A 21,850-nucleotide genomic window follows, 5' to 3' on the forward strand; every position below is an offset into this window, starting at 1 on the left:
ACGGGACAGATGTAGGATTGAGTGCTGAGTGGCAGCCTGTCATGCACCCATCCTTCAGTTCACCCCGTCCTCCAGAGAATCAAAGAGAAAGTTTGTTCTGCAAAAAGTGAGATAACTAAGGGAAGCATTCAGATGTAGTTCTGGTAGGACTTGATGAAACTTCAGGAGAGATACACTTAAAGTGCGTCAGGATCGAATCTGATTTATAGAGGCGTTTCATGATAATGTGCAAAATCGTGTTTGGCTTTTGGTGATGCAGGTTGCAACTTCCAGAGCGCCTAAAATCTGAATGAATGCTCAAACCGCCACAGCAGCAGTCTTGATACTTAAATGTTTGTGAATCCAGCACCAGCACAGCCCTCCTGCAGATGACACAATAAAAACAGACACGGACAGCATACACTGTGGTTTTATCTGCGATACTGTTGATCGCAAGTAAATATCTGCTTGTCGGTATTAATGCAAGTCTCAAGTCAACCTGCAATCCTTGTAGTGGAAATCACTCTGCTACACAAAAGAATTATACTTAGAGGACATGGTTAAAATTTATTTAATTTCATCTTAATTGGTTGCGGTGACCTTATTATATGATTTATTCCACAGCTTAAGGCTACATTTAAAATAAGCAGTGTTTGATGTGAAGTGGGGTTTTTTCCCACTTTCTCTAGCTATATGGAATTATTCATTTAAAGATTTCTGTGAGCTTGGCAGAGTTGTTGTTAGTACAAGTTATTTCTCTTTGCATTATGAAAAGTTAATGTTAACTCACAAGAATCATATCTTTATAACTATGAAGGGGAGAACAGACAGCTGAGTGGGCCGTCCACAATCTCATTGATGTTACTGTCAGGTGCTTGAGATATAAATAAAGGTTTAGAGCAACATTTGACATCTAAATTGAGTGGTATCTAGTAATTAAAATTCATGGTGTAAAGGTTAGAAGCATTTATACAAAAAAAAATCAATACATAACAAAAGCTATTTGTGAATATGTTCTTGTGGAAACAGGTTCAGATAATATAAGATACCTCTTCAGTTAATGAGAGCATACTCCTCCAACAGTGCAGACTGCTCGAGCAGTGAGTAAAATGTTTCCACTTAAAGCTGACCGAGTCTTAGGTGCCCCTCAGCTCCAGCCCCACTACAAACGATAACTAGCACAAAGTAGAGAACGGTGGTTATTCTTTGCCACATACTTGTGCGAATGTGTGTACTGTACATGTGGGAATAAGGAGGGAGAAAAAGAAACAAAAGAGCAACCTGTCCCTGGATAAAAGTGGCTATAAATAGAAGAACACCACCGGTAGGTGCAAAGGTAGAGTGCCTTTCACATAAGTATGTATTCACAAGTATGTTACAGATGTTATACTAACACTGCCATCTTCAGAAATTTGGGACAAGTGTCTCCCGCTGCCCTGGATGCTTTCCAGTACTTAGGCCGGTGGCCAGGATCCTCACTCTGTTGTGTGCTTTTACTCATCAGCCTGATGATTTGCCTCACCTGCCAACCTCAGTATATAAATGTCTTGTTGTCCCAGATAACTAAATGGTAACTAAATCACAGAAGTGCCGACACAAGATCCCTTCTCTTCAGTCCAGCTGTGCTTAATTAAAAGAGTCATCCCGTTATTTAGTTACTCCGCTGCTCTTCCTTGCAAACAATTCAGTTAGTTTGCTGCCCGTTCAAGCGGCAGATTTGCTTATCATTAATTATCAATTTCTACTAAAAGAGTAATGTAAAGTTCAATTCTATTTTAGTCCCCTTTTATTTGTGTGACAGACAACATCTGAGAGTTGGACAAAGCATGAATAACTTTAATCTAAAGCTAAAACCCACTATTTCCACGACTGTAGTCCAAGCAAGAAACCTTTTCCTGAAACTAGGGCTTCAGGTACTAATATCGTGTCATGCCTTCTGTATGTTTCTTGTTAGACACGTGGAACAATCAAAGAAAAACCTCTGTTGTCCAGATGGAAAGATAAGACTTTCAGTCAGAATGCACTAGAAATCAGTCATCTGACTGCGAGCTGAAGTACTGCCACCTGCCTCGCAGGCATTCGGCACATAAAAGCCTCCGTAAAATAAAAAGAGGAAGAAAAAATGTTTCTCTGGCTTATAATACTGCTCTTTTGTGTATGCTGTTCTGGTGGTGTAAGTGGATGAAGCAACAAACACATTTGGTTAAACTATCAAATTTGAACTCTGTATCTATCGCTTGCCAGTATGGTCCATGAATCTATGCCTGTGGTTGCTCCTGCAGACGCAGTAAAAGAGGATGTTAATGAACTGCTGTCACACGTAGGCTGGTGCCTTTGAGGCAGCAGTCGGGATTCTCTCCACGTACTCGTCTGTTTGCAGTGTGGAGGCTGTGATGTGCTGCCTGACTGCAGAGAGTCGCTTGCGGCCAAACAGGAGGGGACCAACTCAGTACAGGGGGTCCCTGCTGCGGTCCCACTCTCTCACCAGCAGAGCAAAGGCTTAGCTCTGCATGCGAGAGTGTGTATCTATGTTTCTGCCCCATAATGTGTGTGCCTCATCGTGAGAAATACATGCTTGCTTTTTTTGCAGTTGCATTTGTCAGTGGGAAGTATATGTGAATACACGTAACATACAGGTGCTGGAAGCAGTGGAATGCTTATGAATCATACTAGTCACAAAACGGAAAAAAGACAGTTAGGAAGGAGCAGCGTGTGTGTGTGTGTGTGTGTGTGTGTGTGTGTGTGTGTGTGTGTGTGTGTGTGTGTGTGTGTGTGTGTGTGTATTTCTAAGAAACACAGACTGTGAACCAGAAAATGTGAACCATATTAGTCACAAAACAAAAAAGGACAGTTAGGAAAAAAAAAAACAATGTGTGTGTGTGCGCATGTGTGTTTGAGAGAAACAGAGCCAGTCTGTCCACTGCTCTCCCCTACAATCTGCTGCTATTGCACCCTGGGTAGTGTCAGAATGGCTCGGGTACCCGCTGTGCCACCTGTCACCCCAGCCCCGAGGCTCACTGCCGGTCCAGCCACCCAGCACTGAGGCCCAGCCTCAATTAGATTGCTATCACACAACCAGAATTGGCTCTTTTTCCCTACAGGAGATTTCTCTCTTTCAGCTGACATTGTTATCTTTTACGTCACCACAAAAACTCCAAGTATGATTTCAACACGAGTCTTGCTCTACAGTATTGAATTTTTAAGTACAACTATACAGCTTGGACATATGTCGGGGTTGGGAATCTTCTTGTCAGTTCAGTTGCTAATGACATTATTACAGGAACTCAGCAAATAGGGTACCCCTTAAAGGGGAATTCAGGGACTCTCTTGTAAGCGTGGCATCTGGCTCCACCAAACATCTGAGTAAGCAGATTGGCCCTGCAGGCCTGGTGTGACAGCCGATGAGGAAGCTAGGAGATGTGGGAGAAGTGATCTGCACAGCTCCGCTGCTCAAGCTGTCACTTTAGCTTGGTTTGGCACAGTTAGATTCTCTCTGGCTCTGAAGCATTAGGCCCACTCTTCTGACTGCCGCTGCCCTGCCGGCACCAAGCCAAATCTTTCATGGGGGAGGTCGCTCATCACTCTCACTCTTTCTTTCTTCCTCTCCTCCCCCTGCTTAGTATGTCTCAGCAGGGCTCTGGCTTCTTTATCGCAATCTTTCTCTTTTTGTCCTCCCTTGCCTCTTTCTTATCCTATTCCCAGCAGAAGCCACGAAATGGAATCCATTATAATCTGCCATTATTTGCTATTTTCCAGTTCTTGTTCCAGCACTCTAAGCTACTCAATATGCTCTCTCCTTGCCGTCTTTGTTGGTCTCTAAGTAGGTGTTCAGTCATTCATTAGTCAATCCACCCACCAGAATGCACCTCAACATGTAACACTAGCACTTCTGTGCAAGGTAACCTTCTGTGCTTTGTATGCGGCTTTGTATTTTAACCTAAGACAATAAAAAATCAAATGCTGTTTTGTGTTTGGACTATTGAAGAAAACATGCCTGAAAGTTCACAGTATTTTTACAAATTTTACAAATTTTCTGTGACTTAATAAAACTAAATAAAAGAACTATAAGAGTACAACATTTATATTAGGAAATCCAATTATAGGACAGAATATCTTGCATTTCAGGACACTATAAACACACCGTAAATGTAGAAAGATATTACCGGGCAATTCATCAAAATTACACATTAGGGGCCAAGAGTTAAGTAAAGGCCAAAGCAAACAACTTTTCTCATTATACGCTCGAAAAAGAAAATTTTGTGGAGACAATTCATTATTCAATCCAAGCACTGAATAAAATGAATTATTTGAGTTGGGTAATTACGCAGTCACCACAGAACAAACTGTTCTCACCTCTGATTTGCAAAAGGTCAAGGTGCCTGTTGGCCCACGGTTCTAAAAGCATGTATGTCACCACAATTCCTGTTGCTTTTACCCATTCCTATTTTTCTTCCAGTATTTTCTGCCTCTGTCACATTAACAAATATAAAAATATATGAATTTAGGCATTTAAAAAAATACCATAAATAAAAAGTCAATGTTAAAAAAAATAAATGCCAAAAATATTTGTTTCAACATTTGCTTGTGACCATTTGCTGCAAATATAAATGAATTCAAGTGTTCCTGAGATGCTGTGTTCTTGAAACAGGAGATTAACCTCTGAATTCTAAAATCTAATCAAATGAGTCCAAGTGAATTTTTGTGCCAAAGCTGTAAATGTTTCCTCAAGGCACTTAAGAAATGTTGTGAGATGTATCAACATATGCGCAAATGTACCAAAAAACAGAAAGCTTCCAGCCACAGCTTTTGCCAGCTGGAACTGTAACTGACTGTATATAAAAGATGGATGTACCCACTGTGAAATCAGCGACCGGTTTGTGGACAGCCATTAGAAAAGCCCTAGAGCTGTAATCAGCTTATGCTAGTAATGGAATGGAATGGCCGTAACACAACTCTAAAAAGTTGTGAGCAAAGGGCTGGAAAAGTAAATGGTACTAAAAAGAAACAGCTGGAGGAACATTTTGCAACTAATTAAGCTAATTGGCAACAGGTCAGCAATGTGACTGGGTATAAAAAAAGAGCCTCAAAGAGGTTTACCATTCTGCAAAAAACTGCCCTGTCAGAATAACATTTCCCAGTGCAAAGACTTTGAATTTCTTATCATCATAATAATACGTACATAATATCAACACAAAATGGAGAGTGACTGGAGAAATCTCTGTGTGCAAGGGACAAGGTCAAAACTCAGTATTGGATGCTCGTAACCTTTGGGCCCTTGGACAGCACTGCATTAAAATAGACTTGACTCAGTCGTGTCAATCACTGTATGGGCTCATTTCCAGAAATCAGCGTCTGTAAACACAGATTGTAATGCCATCCACAAATGTAAGGTAAAGCTATACCATGCAAAGAAGAAGCCTATGTGACAGTGATCCAGAAACGCTGCTGTCTTCTCTGAGCCAAGACTCGTTTAAATTGAAAGAGGCAAAGTGGAAAACGCAAAACTTTAAATTCTTTTTTTGAAAAAATGTAAGCCATGTTCTTCAGACTAAAGAGAAGAAAGACCACCCAGCTTGTTATCAGAGCAAAATAACAAATCCTGACTGTATGGACTTGTGCATACGGAAATGGCACCATTAATACAGAAAGGTATATATAGAGTTTTTAGACCAACCTTGAATATTTCAGTAAGACAATACTGTCCCGCATGCTACACCTATTACAACAACAAGGCTTAGGAATGAAAGAGTCCGAGTCCTGAATTGACCTTTCTGCAGTCCACACTTTGACAAATAAAAACATTTGATAACATGGATAAGAAAAAAACAAAGAGCAAAGAAAACCAAGGAGCAGCTACAATCCTATATCAGACAAGAAGGGGACAACATTATTCTCCCACACATCTAGCAACTGGTGTCCTCAGTTTGCAGATGTTTCTGGAACGTTTTTTGAATTTTTCTGCCATTTTTTTCTTTTAGATTTTTGTCAGTTTAAAACACAATATCTGTCACTTATTGCATTCTGTATTGATTTGCAATTTACACAACGTTCCAACATTTTTTTTAAATTGTGGTTGTAGATTTTTGTGTTTTTAAGCACCACTTTTCTCACTCTCACAACAGAGACAAAATAGCACTACCCAAGTGCCAAAAACCAAATAAATCACAACTTTAAGCCTTGATATAATTTAAATGGTTTAAATATATGTTGTATGCCAGTTATATAAAAAAAAATAAGTAAATCATAAAGACCAAAAAGGTCTTTTCAATTAGATTTTAAACATGTTTATTTCTACTATAATGCTGGAATTTTTAAATGACTCAAGCTCAAGTGTCCAATTGAGGAACTGCAGTTTTTTTGCGTTGCGCATGGGCTTCATCTATCAGCCTCGGCGGCTGCTTGGCATGGAAGATTAAAAATGTTGCAAAGCATAGGGAGCATGGATTGTAGCCGAGCATAAGCCTAATTCTCCACGGTGATAGTACATGCACAGTAATATAATAACTAATTCATATAATCATTGGTTATAAAACCCTCATCACTGGGTGTTATCGTTTAGTGGTTTATATGACTGCCAGGTTGTGTCAGTGTTTGGTAATTTCATCATTTGAACATCTAAACCATTTACCAAAAAAAACTTTTGAACTACTGTTAATGGTGTTTTGTTTTGTTTTGACTCTTCATGCCATATACACTTAAACAGTACATTTTACTTGGATCCACATCTGTATGTGAAATACTACTCACTTGTCTGGCCTGCCAGGCACCTGCAGGCGTAAGCGACATTTGTTAGCACTCTGGATCTGTTCTTCTTTGATGCGGATAAGCCTCTGCAGAGCCAGACACCAGTCCTGGGCCACAGTGGTGTTGAGGTTCTTTGACAGAAAAACACACAGTTAAAAATTGTTTCTCAGTTCTAGCGTACACTAGGTCATCTAGCACAGACCCAAGTACAATATGTGTTCACAGAGCACAGGTGTATACTATAGATGTACTTGATACTGTTGCATACAAACTGAGAAACTGCCACACATCCATTTGAGAAAAAAAAAACCTGCAGTAGGTGATTTGAGGCAATGTGCTTCAAATAACATATTGAACAAGCATTTTTATCTTATCAAGTGAAATTCTGAATTGACTTCAGTACTAGTATCCATTTTACAGTAAAACATAGACCCTCAAGTCAAACAGAATCAAATCAATTTTCTGAAGTCAATGAGCTGTGCAGAGATATTCTGTCTATTTGTTCAGCGGACAATATTAGAACTCTGTGGAAAGTGAATGTCATTTAGTGCAAGGCGAATATCACTCTTCCTGAGGACATTATGCTCATTAAGTGCAGGGAGGCAAAGGTGCCACCATTAGCCTGAGAGGTTCTTTGGTGATTGCTGGAGTATACCTCCCCGGAGGTGTTACTGTATGCAGTGTATGGCACTGTTAATGTGACAGTGCTGCACTACTGTGCCCTGATTTAAACTCTGCAGGAGGGGTACTGACAGCTTCTTTTGCAACCTAACAAATCTGACACTCCTTTAATATATGACAGGTACATCTCATTCTCACAGTTGTCCTACTATTGATAATTAGACGAATTTGAAACCAGTGATCCGAGAAGCATATTATACATCTCATTGTTCATACTTAAAACATCTTGAAGCCTTTTGCAATATCTTTTACAGGAACAGAAACAGACTCCCCAAACGGTCTTTTCACTATCCAAATGTGATCACTGAGTTTACACTGAGTTCAGAGATTTAATTTAACTGAGCATACTTCATTGTTGTCTTTGCTACCTCTGTGAATCTTCAGTGTGTTCTCAAGGCTTAGAAGGTATTGTCAGCTTACAGAACACATTCCATACTTCAACCCTTTCTATTCCATGCCTTGAGATAACGCGTTTATGAATAATTTGTGATGCTGAAAGCGGTTTTTGAGAGGAGAACAGCATGCCTCAAGGTCAGTGTAATTTTTTTTCTTCTTTTTCTATAGTTGACAATTAAGTTCTCTAAACAAACCCTGAGAGATTTAGTCTTTGCAGCCATATGACAAACGACACGCTGTGACTTTTGTGGTTTGGCCCGTAGAGTCAGCTGGACTGACAAAGCCAATGTCCAGTGCCTTGTCTTTCAGCTAATTTTGCTGTACTACAAATGTTCTGGGATACACACTTCCCTGTGAGACACTCCGGGAAGAGCAAAAGTCGCATAAAGAGACAAGTACCTGATATGTCCCTTCCAATGTACCCACGAGCAGAGTGACCTCTTCCACAACAGAAAGGTCATGTTGTAGCTCTTGTAGCTCCTGGTAAAGCCGTGGAGGGCCTAGGATTGCTCTACCTAAGAGACAACACACAAAGTTGGAGAGTTTATGAAATGACCACCTCTACTATTATTTAAAGAAAGAGTGCGAAAGAGACGTTGTTCAACAACTGCTAGTAATGAGGGAATATATTACATATGTTACTGTTACAAAAATAAATGTGGATAATAATGAAGAGACTTTTCAGGTTTGAGAAGCTGTAACAAGTGGACAGTTTACAGCAGCGGTCCCCAACCCCCGGGCCTTGGACCGGTACCGGGCCGCGAGAGTTGAGGCTCAGGTGTGAAATGTATGTTTTTCAGGGTTTTTATTGGTTTTCAGCGTTATTTTGTTATCATTTTTATCGTTAACTCGGTTTTCCTGGGTCTTTTCACGTGTGTTATGAATAAATCTTCTTTTTTTCGGTACCGGTACTAGTTTTATTTTGTTGTATTTATCCACGACACCTTAAAGGCCGGTCCGTGAAAATATTGTCAGGCATAAACCGGTCCGTGGCGCAAAAAAGGTTGGGGACCACTGATTTACAGTATTCCTTGACAAATTGACGTTAATTGAGTGATAGAAAATAAATTGATTCAATCCCACTTCAGTTTATATTATAAATGTACTCGGTTTATGGACCTACTGGCCAGATTAGGTTTTAAAAGAATTTTATATATTTAAGCAAAAGCTTCAAGGTCACAGTGTTCAAAAACTGTAAAGAACATGGAAGTGGAAGTGCTGAAAGAAAAGTTGCCTTTGTTGAAACTCCAGTGGCACTAATAAAAGAGGTTCGATGTGCAGATGGATCGATCTTAATTATTTGTTGAACTACAGAGAGTGAATTTATGAGTAAAAAAAAAATTAGATGGAGAAACTGTTATTTGGAGCCATGATGCCCTTTTACTGGCCAAAAGGAATGCAGGTGTCTCATTAGACGCAAAATTCAGCATCGATTTGAGGTCCGCTTCCTTCAAAGTCTCTCTCTCCTACTGCCAGGAATCAATAGTTGCGTCTCCTCCTGTCTGCCATCCTCAGTCCTAGCTCCCCTGGCCCACATCTCCCAAGCAGCAGGCTCTATGAGAACCACCTAATTAAATTCTGCAGGTAGCTTTTGCTCCAGAGCTGTCCTGCACTGTCATCACTACCACACAATAAAGTAGCAGAAGAGCAGAGCTGGTAGGCAGGCTTGGTGAGGCATGCATGTCCAATGGGACCTGCAGCTTTCTGTGTATTCACGTGCATACGTGACATTAGGGTATAGCCAAAATAGGGAAGGGAGAGAGACAGAGAGAGGTAGCCTGGTATTGTTCATCTAAAAAGCTCCATTGCAGCTTTTGGGGTTTAATGGGATCTTTGACACAGAGAGACAGTGACATCTGTCATCTGTAGAAGGAAATCAATAGGTGAGACATCTGAATACAAAGAGGTGGGCTGCGAGCCGCAAAAACAACGTTTTTCTTTTCTCCCCGAGGAGACTGCCGGGAACCCTGTGCAGGTTTGTCGAGTCCTCGCGGGCTTGCTGTTGGCTATGGCCAGAGAGGTGAATGTGCTGAGTTGTAATCCAGCGTAATCCAGTTGGTGAGGCACGATATGGTTTATACACTCAGACATGGCTATCCGCGCGAGCCGCCAGGCATATAACTCACTGGTGTGGAAGGCTTGAGCCCAGAGGGGTCCATCCTTGCGCTCAGCTGCTGTACCGGTAATGTTAGCTGGTAGCTTTAGAGACAATGCAGATTCACACCTGCACCAAAATCCTTGTCTGACTCCCAGCCAAAGCCCGCTGTTATACTTCTGACAAAAAAATAGCTTTTCTGAGAGTGGGTCAAAAGGGAAGCAGCAATAAAAAGGGCAAAACGAGGTAAGACAGCATGACAGTAAACAAATGGCACAATTGGCTTTTCAGGAAATAAAAAACAACCCATAAACATTGCCGGGTCTTCTGTGTATTAGTAAAAAGAAGTAGAGAGACAACACGATAGAGACACAGGCAGATTCATTGGGTAGAGTAAAAAAGACTGGCCTGCATGTCCCTAAAGGCCACCTTTCTTCAATAAAGAAGGGTACTGGGGCCTGCAGAAGATGAAAAATGGCTCCATTTTGAGCCACGCTGAGGGAGAGAAGGATTTAGACTAGACACCCGAAACCTGAATGACATCACAGGGGACTCTAAATAGATGGGACTGCCAGTCAGGATGAAAATTTGGGAAACAGCCCCACAGATGTTCAGAGAGGTTTCTGGATAGACATGATTATGGTTACCACACTGTGTCGAAATGGCAAAAAAAAGAGAACAGAGAATGTTAGAATCAGTATCCAGCACCTCTCAGGGGCATAACATTTGCAGAGTTGTACACAGGTAAGGAAGACAGACAGGTGGGTGAGAGCTAACCCTAAACGATCCCAAAACCTTGCAGCAATGTAGTGAGTATACAACCACAGACTACCTGAACAACTGCGAAAACTAAATCCTCTGAGAATCTAAACCAACTCTCAAAACACTAGCAGCTCGCCGAGCGTGACACGGGGAGCTCTGAAGAAGGCGCCATTAATATTTAAGTCATGGAGCTGCAACTTTAAAAAGTGTGTAGCATTACATCCTGATAAGGCTTTGTATCTCCCTTTTCCCATGGCACATTTATCAGGGATCTCGTCAAGCTCTGTATACACCAGAGTTTTGTGAGGGGTGGTGGGAGAACTAGTGTTTCAACCACAGATTCCTATCTACAGCTACTGGCTCTCTAATTGGGCCTGGAAAGGGAGGGAATAATCTCTGCAGATTGATGACTCCACTCTAGATGTGTTTGTGGTCTATCAGAGAGTGAAATGAGACTGCGAGGATGATGCAGCAGGGGGCTCACTAGCCCCACATCGCTCTCTAAGATAAAACACCCCAGGCAGATGAGAACAAGTGACCATCATCACTATCCTCCTCACAAACACATCCTCAATCAGAGTGACAAGCAGCGCGGACGCATCTCCTCCCCTCCATGCGATACTTCAGAACAGAAACAGATTAGGCTTGCTGAGTCGGAAGCAAGGGCTGGGGCTAACAGTCAGTCCCAGTGATGAGATTAACAAAATAAATGAGAAAAGACAGTTTGGCGTGTTCGCATTCTTGTTTTTACCTGATGTGAAGGTACCACTTGGCCTCTTAGCCCCACTCTGCTGGAACAAGGTGTCTTTGCTTTGAGAGCCCTCCTGCCCAACTTCTACTACTTGCACCTGTAGTAGGGGGGCGCTCCACTTAATTGTGTACTTGGGGCCAACAGGGACTAGGCTGCTGATATCTGGAGGCCCTCTGTTAGAGACGGAGAGAGAGAAAAAGGAGGGATGTAATTAAAAGGAAAACAACTCAAGAGAAAACCTCGCTCTAGCCAAATGCTCCCCCTAAAAGCACTACACCAAACACTCGATGGAACGAGATGCTCTGCGAAATGCTACAAAGGTGGTTGGTAGTGGGAATTAGAATTTTTATGATCACCCATGTTCCCCACCAAAATTGTACCCCTGGCTGTGAGGAGGAGTTCATTGCTATTCATGTATTCCTGTAATCACGCAGACAATCAACATTGTGATCGGTTTGTCAAGTTCCTGGAGGGCAGACAAAGTCAACTTCGGGACACTCGAGTTGAATGAGACGAAGAGTGATAATTGCTTTGAAGGCTGAACAAGAAGGCTTTAAGCAACATCTTTGACAGGGGCTTTGCAAAATATACAAAATCCCTTTCCTGTTTACTTCTCTCAAGAAAGAGAGGGACAGACAGAAAGAGACAGGGGAAGAGTGAGAGAAATGTAGAAAGAGAGTGAGCGAGATGTGATCAATGGTGCTGTCACTTAAGATAAATTGGACAGAAACCAAAAAATGTTTTATGTCAGTAATCTAGAAGTCCTGAAGCTGTAGTTAGGTATTCTACCATTTGTTTAAAGCTGATAAAGCTGCTGCAATTCCAGATAGTGCTCAAAACCCCTAGCAGCTATTTCTCTTTACTGTGCAGTTTGCCAAAATATCTTTGCGAAACCTAGGGCACAACATTAGAGCCTTTTGCCACCTAATAGCAATTTCTTCTAACCGTGCAGCGTACCACACTGTCTTTTCACAACTTGCACACAACTTCATGCTAGAACTACACATTAGGAACGCATTAGCAAAGTGTTCGAGGATGCAAGGGCATTTAGCTCAATTTGCTCTACAAGAGGGACTTACTTGACATTTATGTTGGCACAGATGAGTACATCATCAAAGAGGAAGACCTTTCTCTCCTTCGACTTCAGGACTTGTCCCCGCTCACCATACACAGTCTCAATAAGCGTCTCACAAAGGACGAGTGACCCCTGCTCCGAGTTCAGTTGCTAAAAGGGACACAGCAATCAGATCAGAGGCACAGAAGACAGTATCACAAAGGGCCAGTCCTCTGGAGTTCAGTGCCTGGAGGACGCACAAGTCAGGCTTGGAGGAACAGATGTCTCATCAGGGATTAGCAACACACTCATCCTTCCCAAGGTCGTTTAATGTGTGTGTCCTGAATGTATACGCAAATACATCTAAAGCACGTTTATTCTACAGACTTAGTTAAAGTAAGCCTGCGCATGGCCTTCTGCCTATCTCTGCTTTTCATACTATTCTTAAGTAATGAGAGAGGATCATAAAGCCAACCTTCAGTTTAATTTGAGGGCAAGAAAGGTTTGCCCGGATTTTTTTCGCCCAATGCTTCAGAAATATGCTTACAATTATTCCTTGTCCGGTTGCCTATACTCAGTGTTGGGGAGTAACGGAATACATGTACCGCCGTTACGTATTTAAAATACAAAATATGAGTAACTGTATTCCGTTACAGTTACCGTTTAAAAAGGTGGTATTTAGAATACAGTTACTTTGTTGAAATACATGGATTACACGGCGGTACTTCCCTGTTTCATATTGTGGCGGGTCAGGACTGTTTGGGTTTTGTTTGACAGCTACGTTCTGTTGTTCCAGGTGGCAGCGTTGCGGTTGCCATGGTTACAGGGTGACGCTCTCGCTCTGCGTGTTTCCTGGGTGCGAGAGCGCCTTTTTGTTGTTGTTGTTGTTGTGCTAAGCTAATAGGCAGAATGCTACTGGCTCTAAAGAATGTAGCATCAAGGGCAGTGTAGTCCGTGCTGCAGGGAGAATGGACTGCCATACCCGTTATGTGTCTGTGAGCGAGGGAGGGAGAAAAAAGAGAGTCGAAAAGTACGAGCTGTCATCGAGCAAAAACGGGAGCTGGAAGCATGTAAATATAATAATAACCACTGCAGCCAAGAAGAGTGCCTGACGACCCCAGTTGTAAGTAAGCTATTAAGACTCGACTGTACGCTTTGTTCATGTTTTCCTCCAAAACAATAAGTTCCGTTGGAGCAGCCTTTCAACACCTCTCTCTGTCTCTCGCAAGCAGAGTTGACCCAGACAACAAAGTAAAGCTAGTTTTCGGCTACGAACCCCACACGGAACCCGTATTAGCCAGAGGTCCCTTTACTACGGTTCGGAGCTGTGGACCTTCAGTAATAGTAATAAATCACACAGCAATAGTACATTCATGTAGTTGTAAAATGCATGATAATATGTTAAGTAATCCAAAGTATTCAGAATACGTTACTTTCATTGAGTAACGTAACGGAATACGTTACAGAATACATTTTAGGGCATGTATTCTGTAATGGAATACATTTTAAAAGTAACCTTCCCAACACTGCCTATACTATGCTCTCCACCATCCCACTAACACAGAATCCAAACTGGCTTAGCTTATGAACACTTGGACATACAATCCTTTCCACCACAACAAGGCAACTACACGGGGACACAAATGCATTAGCTGCTGCGTGCACCCCTTTAACACAAACACCCACACAGAGACACAGTTAAAGAATCCAATAACAGATGGAATTTATGCTACACTATGTTGGCCCATGCTTTCCTTTTCAGTCATCCATATGTTTGTCTAAGGGAAATGGCAAAGGAAAGCTTTTTATCACTTTGGTCCAGCTTCTTTTATGACTGGCTAAATCAATACTTTTATTTTATGCACACTGCACCAAAATAAGCTAGACTCATCACAATTAAAATAAGACCACTGTAGTGCAAGCACCAGGTTAAGTTCAAAGATGAAGCTCACATCCTGATACATTGATGTTTGTGCTCGCTAAAAGGCACGGATTTTAGCAAATAATGAAACTCTCTGCTGCGTTCATTCTACAACCTGCTGTGCAACGACGCAGCTGACCACATTTCAGAAAAGAGAATGTCCTATCTAAAAGAAGTAACTGATTTTGGCTCAGATAGCTCACAGAATGACTCATTAGTCTCACTTGGACTGCTATTTGAATGGCACAAAACCATACAGCTCCTTCGAGATGTGGGCTGTTATGAGAATACATTCTTAAAGTCTTCAAGCATCAATAGACACACACGGCAGTGCACTGTGCATGTGCGCTCATGTGAGTGCATTCGTGTATGTGCGTGTATGAAACTCGCTCGCATGGTTATCTGTCCTGTTCTGGTGACTTAGATACTTTGAGACAAAGAATGAATATTTCATTGGATAGTTATGGGGGCAATAGAGGCGAGTGTTTCCTATTGGAATTCTGCAGTGTCACCGCAGCAAATGGAATTCTGTGTGAGTGGAGGAGATTGGCCGAATCAGCTCATCTCAGAGTCCTGGAAAGCAGGGGCTGATAGAGAGAAGTAAAAAGGGGAGGGTGAAAAAGTGAAGAAGACAGAGAAAAAAGCAGTCACACTAGAGAAAGAGAAGAAAAGTATATAAGCTGAGTGAGAAGGTAAGCAAGAGAGTAAGCAATGGAGTGCAAGAGGGGACTAGAGAGGAGGTAAAGAGGAGGGAGAGGGAGAAAGGAAGAGGGAGAGCGACAGGGTGAAAGAGATAGCTCTCTTACAGTTTCCAATTAAATGTCTCATTTACCCCCTAATTCTTCTTATTCAGAGCAGCATTTGTTCAGATTCGCAGCAGCAGGACTGTAATTTCAGAGTGGTAATGGAGAAGCAACGCCTCTGCCACTGCATTTGGTACTGTTTTGGGATGATAATGGGCATCGTTTCTATGAGGTAATTTCTCTAAATAAAAATGCCTCCCTAGATTAATGTTTGGGAAAGTGATATAAGTGATTGCTTTATACTAGTTTAATTTTAGGTGTTTGGCTCACAGTGATAACAACATGTGGAGTTAGAGGGCTCAGTGGACTGGTTCACAGCTGATTTGATTGGGGCATATGTACGTGTGTGCAAATGCAGATATGTTTATGCGGGAGTGCATGCGTATCCAGTCACCTTACTGAGCAAGCGATCACTAACGCTGCGGGCAAGCTGTTGAGTCTCTGCAATCTGGTCGGCTACTCGTTTCTGTTCATTCAGCTTCTCAGCCAGCACCTCTAGCTCTGTGAGAGCGAGCTGCAGGGGCAGGCGATCCACATGTCCTTTTGGCGTATTCTTAAGCATGTCCTAAAAAAGGTCACAAAAAAGTTTTAAGGAGAGGTATAACTTGTTAGAATTATAAGCCATTCAGTGTTTTTACCTTTATCCTAAAATACAATGAATTAATGTGTGATTAGGAGTGCTGTCCCCAACTTGAAATATCCTAATCAGGATCAAATGCTCACTGTATGTTTATCACACTGATCTTCCAGTGGTTATGTTAGCTCTATAAAGCACAAAATCAACAAAACAGATTTAAAACCCCCAAATGTCTATTAACATGCTTGTTCTGTGCCTTCCAACTGCATCTATGACGCAGTGAAAAGTCAAATGTTTTCTTGATATGCATCTCAGCTGCACCTCTGCGCCTTCAGGTCTACTTCCCTGTAATGTATGATTTAATACATACACTTCTTCTTTAGAGTACTGAGTTTAGGCTGGAAGAAAATGCCTGATTCACATTCATAACTTATCTTTGGAATTCATGGATAATCAATGCCTACTGAGGGATGAAATGAGCTACTGCAGATCCAGCAAGTCAAGCTCGAATCCAAATCTTTGCTCAAAATGGAAAATGGAAGCTAGGACATAAAGACAGTAATATGAAAAACTGATGTGGCTAGCTACTTTCCGTGCTTTGAAAGTATGCGAGGAAATGTACTTTGGAGTTAAAATCCATAATCAATTGCATTGCATTGCAGCTTTTCATCTTTATTAGTCTATATGCTCAGTCTTTAATGTGACCAAGGTTTCTTATATTGAAAGCAAGTAAGACATAAAGAGATTGATTAAAATAAAAGAAATAAAATTACTAGGCTCTAAAAACAACACTTTATACCTGCAGGAGCAGTATGAACTGAGGGAATCGCTGAATGGGCTTAACCATCAGGCCATATAGAGTGATCCGATCAACACTTGATGCCTGCTTTTTCTGAAACCAAAAGAAAAAAGAAAACAGAATTGTGCAGTTAGAGAAAGTGTCTTTTAAAAAAGGCCATTAAGAGGAAACTATGTTATTCCGGCTTTAAAAGGATCTAGTCTGAATTCTCTTTAGACCACATGTGGGTGTGTGAGTGGGTGAATAAGATATGAAAAACAGGGTGCATTAGTCATATGAGTGTATAAAAGGGGAGTTTCTTTGAGTGTGTTATGTCTAAAGTATTTCTGTGGGTGCAGGTCAGGGAAAGATATTGTTTGGTGCAGTGTTAAGTCTATGACATGATGACAACGCCAGTGTAAAAAGACAAATCACTGGACCCATTTAATAGACTGTATGGTGGAACAGTTTGGATAAATCAAACTGTAAAACAGAAATATTGAAAAAAGACCGGAAGGCATCTTGCATCTCATTTTTTATGTTTAGGAACTAAAACATAAACTGTTTTGCTGATCATTATTGACTTTAGTTTGGACTGCTATTTGAAATAGGATAGGTTGTCAATTACGGACAACAGACTTATCTGTGCTGAGGGGGAATTGGATTTGGCCAAACATCCCTTTGAGCCCATCGAGTATGGTTTTGGTGGAGCATCAATGCTGGTGGGAGTCATTGGTGTATGACATTTTATGTTGTGTGTAATGCACCCTAGATTAGATGTAATTATGTGCTAGTGGTCCCTGTTAGTAGAATCATGGGACAAGAAAACTGACTGATTTTCTTCAACAGTGATTTAAACCAGTTAACAAGTGAAACGAGATTATTTTGTCCATGTTCACTTTTAAAAGTCCATAATTTAATGTAATTTGAATATTATACAAATAATATAGGAATGCTACTCCAGTTCCACTCGCTGGAAGTGACACGGGAGCTTCCATCCTCAAATGAAAGAAGAAATTCATGAAACAAGCTGACGACTACCTCCACTATTAGCTCATCATATTTTCTCACATATCTCCTTTATGATCCCATACTGGCTATCATGAAAATGCATCAGCAAGAATTAAGAAAACACAGTCTTTCATAGAAAACAACACCTCTGTGCTACTGGTTTTTTATTCATTATATGTCATAATTCCATTAGTTTTTGATCATGCAGTATTATCAAAGACCAGTGTTTCTTAATGATGGCAAAAGATTTGAACTTGTTTCTTGTCCATCAGTTGTGGCTCAATAGTGTTCCTTGTAAATGGGCTTTAAGAGGAGACATCTTGTATAAAGAAAATACTAACACAGAAGACAAGTTACACACAATCATTTGACAAAGACAAGTTGGCAGTAGTCTGCAACCACCCTCCTATTCAAACACAATTGCAAGTACAAGGCAGTGATCTCTAAGATCGTATCTACCTGATCTAATGTTCACACACTGACAAACGCAACTTTTTTAAAGGCAACTTTGTAAACCAAAGGTGACCCCTGAGTGGAATCCGTAAAGAATTTCAAATGATTAGATTAAAATCTTTTTCACCACATCTGGCCAAGGCAAGACGTCATTGGAGATGGGCTTTTTCCTGCTTGGTGCACTAAAATGTTTGAGTGGTGTCAGGCAGTTGAAGGTGAGAGCAGTTTTCAAAAGAACGTCTCTATTTCCCTTTTGGAGGGCAGTCATGTACAGTCAAATCTGTCTAACACAGATGGCCTATAAAACCATAATACTGTCTCAGATAATCTGAATGCCGTAGACGTTCACCTGACTCCTCATTCAGGGCATGATCTGAATACTCTCACTTAATAGAGAGGTCGTGGGAAACACCAAGTGAGGCAGAGTAGGACTCCTCGTTCCACACTAATAAGAAGTGTCCAGAACAACCCTGGAGTTGTTTCTCAATATATGATGAACTAAAGGGTATCTCCATTAAGAGAGTTAGAAAGACGGGGGTGGGGGTGGGGTGGGTTGGGGCGGGGGGGGCGGGGGGTGTTAACTGTTTTAACCATGTAACATCAACATCAGCTCCCACCAGAGATAAAAGTGGGCCAAAATGATCGGGAACTAGGTGTTAAAGCACCTGCAATTAATGAGTAATTAAATCTGATAGGCAGTTTAATACATAATATTAATCGGGTTAATTTTTTATGAGCTGCAGCTTGGTGATGCTTCCAGCTGATGTAAAACAGATACTCAATCAACAAATCAGAAAGTAATGTTACCCCATGGTGCTGCCTGCAATCTCAACACATCCTCATTTTTCTTCCCATGTCTGTCACGTGCGCTCGCATGCAGATGGCATTAAAGTTACAACAGTTCCCCATGCAGCTTTTAAAAATGCTCATCAAATATCACCAAACACATAAACTGTTTCTGTGCAGCTTGACTCAGAATCCGTCTGCTAGCTAAAGGCACAGTTGCTGTATTTTCCAGATAAGAGAAAAAATGTTAATGTGTGAGAAGGCTATTCTCACAGATGGAAAAAGATCAAGTTTATGCTTAAAGTTTAATCACAATATCCCTAATTCTCTGTCAATGGCATTATCCTATTATTTCATTTATTATGAAATGTCATTTACAACAAACTGGATTCCTTTAATTTTGATTTTTGTTCCTGGACAGTAAATAGACTGAGAAATGAGATCCAAAGCAAAAAAAAAAAAAAAGTTCAAAGTGGTATCCAAGGAGAAAAAATCTGTTTCTGTGATGACATCTAAAAAATAAATTGTACTTTGTGACAGCCACAATGTAGGATGATGCAACAAAGCCCCATTTTGTCATTCAAACCACTGTCTGCAAAGTATCTGTTGCTGTGTCAGAGCTACGAAGCAGGCGAGGAAGAGGCAAAAAGCAGATCAGCACATGTACGATCAATCAATCAAATTATTTTATTTTAAAGCAAGCACCTGCCAATGTCACCAGAAATATATAAACACTTTTACCTTGCTGCCTAAAACTGTGTTTGCAACCTAAACATCAAACAGCAAGATGTCTCAGCATTTACCGACATGACGTAAATGATTGAACTTTCCCCCATGTTAATTTTATTTTGGGGGAAAGTATTTTATTTTTTCACATTAGAAATTGACATCAATTTCTAATGTGAAAAAAGGGGAATAGGGCAAGACTGAATTGGACCTATCAAGTGCACACTTCCCTCCACAGCTGACATGAACTACATTAGGCCAGTGACATCTCCAGCAGGGTTAATAACAAGTCTTGCCATCCAAGAACAAGCTCACTTCACATTTGCTCTACTAACGGAACTTGTGATCTGGATTAAGCTACACTTTAATGCGGGTAAGTACAAAATGTCTAACAGTACCATTAGTCCAAAGCTGAATCAATGAGGACTACTTACAGTCATAGTGTTTCTGAGATTTTATGTATTGTCTGATTTTCTTATTCATGGTTTCAGTATTTAACCTTATATGTAAATCACTGTATCAACTGATGTGTACTGAACTCACTAAGTTGCACATCTATCACTTTGCTGTCAGAGTGAAATAACATGATAATGTCACTGCTGCTGCAATATTTGAAAAAGAACCCATTAAAACCCTCATGAGTTCAGTGTTTTTTCTTCTTTATGTCCATGTAATTTGTAATTTTGTTTGTCATCCCATTGGCAGTAAGAGGTGCAACATGCAGTGGGAGAGAAAGAGGAACCTTTCAAGAGAAAGAACAGGACACATTTTATCTGGAGTAACATGCAAGCCTGTCAGCCGGGTGATATGGTTCTGTAAATCAGCATTACAGCTCAATGATCTGGGTCATACTCATGCGTAAATGCTGGGAGCAGAGGGAATTGTTAAATCATTTCATGGCATCCTCCATACACTGTGGTACTTTATTTCCTATCCATGAGCCCATGATTTCTAATTAATGTCTGAAACATTAAGTAAACAGCAGAGCGCGCCTTTAAATCGCACACACGCATACACACTAAATCAGACCATAATTTAATACAATCAATGAGCTGAATCCCAATTTTGTGTAAATAAGCACATTTTTATAAACTTAACTATTTGTATGTTTGAAAAAGTGAAAATGTATGATTTAATTATGTGGCTCAATGAGATTTGGGGATTTGCTAGATTCAGCGCTTGCTAAACACTAAAAGGGAAAAAAATAGGAGCTAAAACACAAATGATTCATATTAATCTGTAAATAAGACAAATATGCACACTAAACTCTGGTTGGAGCTCACCTTTAGGAAGTCCAGAAAAGCTGGTTTGGACATGCACGCCTTTTTAATGAGCGCCATGGCATTAGTGAAGTTGTTCACATAGTCACTGTACACATCCAGCACCATGGACTTGGAAAACTGTAGAAACAGAAAGCACAAACAGAAAGCATCATTTTCTGAATCGGAGCCAACAGCTAGACGAGCAGAGGCTCGACCGCGTTTTTGTTTTTATAGCAGAATCCACTGTCGTGTAATTTCCTCTAATATCTCAAATGACTAACCATCCTTTTTGCAGGACGACCTGCAACCTTTAATTTTAATGTAAAGAGAGGCCAGGAAATGGATGTTTAAGCATAGTGTTTTAAAATGGTTTGTTTACCATTCCAGTTACTGAAAAACACCCTTCACGAGCCATTTGAGAAGTTGGGCAAAGAGGAATGAGCCGGCAGAGCGAGCGAGCGAGTGTGTGTGCGCGCATGTGTGTGTGTCTGTGGGGGAAGGGGGTGTGTCCGTTTTGTGTCATTTATTCTCTATCCTCAATTAAACCCACACCAGACAGCTGATAGTGGCAGTATGAGGTGTAGTGGGGAATTGGCAAATTGCATGAAGGATTTAACCCTCTTTGCTCACACTGCCCCTCAGGATACTGCCTTTCAGATATTACAACAAGCCCTGCAGGTACAGGTACATTACCACATGAAAAAGACCTGCTCAGTGAGGAGTACGCAGTCCCAGTACTCTTGTTTCCAATGTGTCCTCATTTGGTGGTAGGCATTATGATATCAATGGAATAGCACTATAATGGCCAGCAGTGCAGGGAGTCAAATCAGCCCCTCTGATAGGCAAATAATGAGCCAACCTTATGGGTGAGCACATGGCTGAGACTCACATAGGAAAGCTCTTCCTGAACACTACTACTCTAGCGCCAGAAGTTGTAAACGCACATCCCAGAGAGCAGTGGATGCATCAGAGATATTCATCACAACTGTAATTGATTCCATGTTTGGAGTAAACTATCCCTGTTTGCTCAATCTAAAACCTGTAGCTCATTATAACTCTGGTAGCAAAGCC

The 21,850-nt window shown here is 41.0% G+C and overlaps 1 protein-coding gene across 4 annotated transcripts in view; it reads right to left on the reverse strand.

Annotated features, from left to right (window-relative positions):
- The window catches only part of arhgef10la (Rho guanine nucleotide exchange factor (GEF) 10-like a), a 130,542-nt gene that overhangs the window by 73,883 nt on the left and 34,809 nt on the right, over nucleotides 1-21,850 (reverse strand). For all 4 annotated transcript variants that reach the window (XM_085160896.1, XM_085160897.1, XM_085160895.1 and 1 more), the window contains 7 exons: nucleotides 20,801-20,917; nucleotides 16,563-16,655; nucleotides 15,581-15,751; nucleotides 12,488-12,633; nucleotides 11,409-11,581; nucleotides 8,200-8,315; nucleotides 6,727-6,854 (listed from right to left, as the gene is read on the reverse strand). In XM_085160896.1, the coding sequence (XP_085017022.1) occupies nucleotides 6,727-6,854; nucleotides 8,200-8,315; nucleotides 11,409-11,581; nucleotides 12,488-12,633; nucleotides 15,581-15,751; nucleotides 16,563-16,655; nucleotides 20,801-20,917 (944 nt within the window). The remainder of the gene's footprint in view (nucleotides 1-6,726; nucleotides 6,855-8,199; nucleotides 8,316-11,408; nucleotides 11,582-12,487; nucleotides 12,634-15,580; nucleotides 15,752-16,562; nucleotides 16,656-20,800; nucleotides 20,918-21,850) is intronic.

This window comes from Neolamprologus multifasciatus, chromosome 5, assembly GCF_963576455.1.
Source record: "Neolamprologus multifasciatus chromosome 5, fNeoMul1.2, whole genome shotgun sequence".
NCBI lineage: Eukaryota > Metazoa > Chordata > Actinopteri > Cichliformes > Cichlidae > Neolamprologus > Neolamprologus multifasciatus.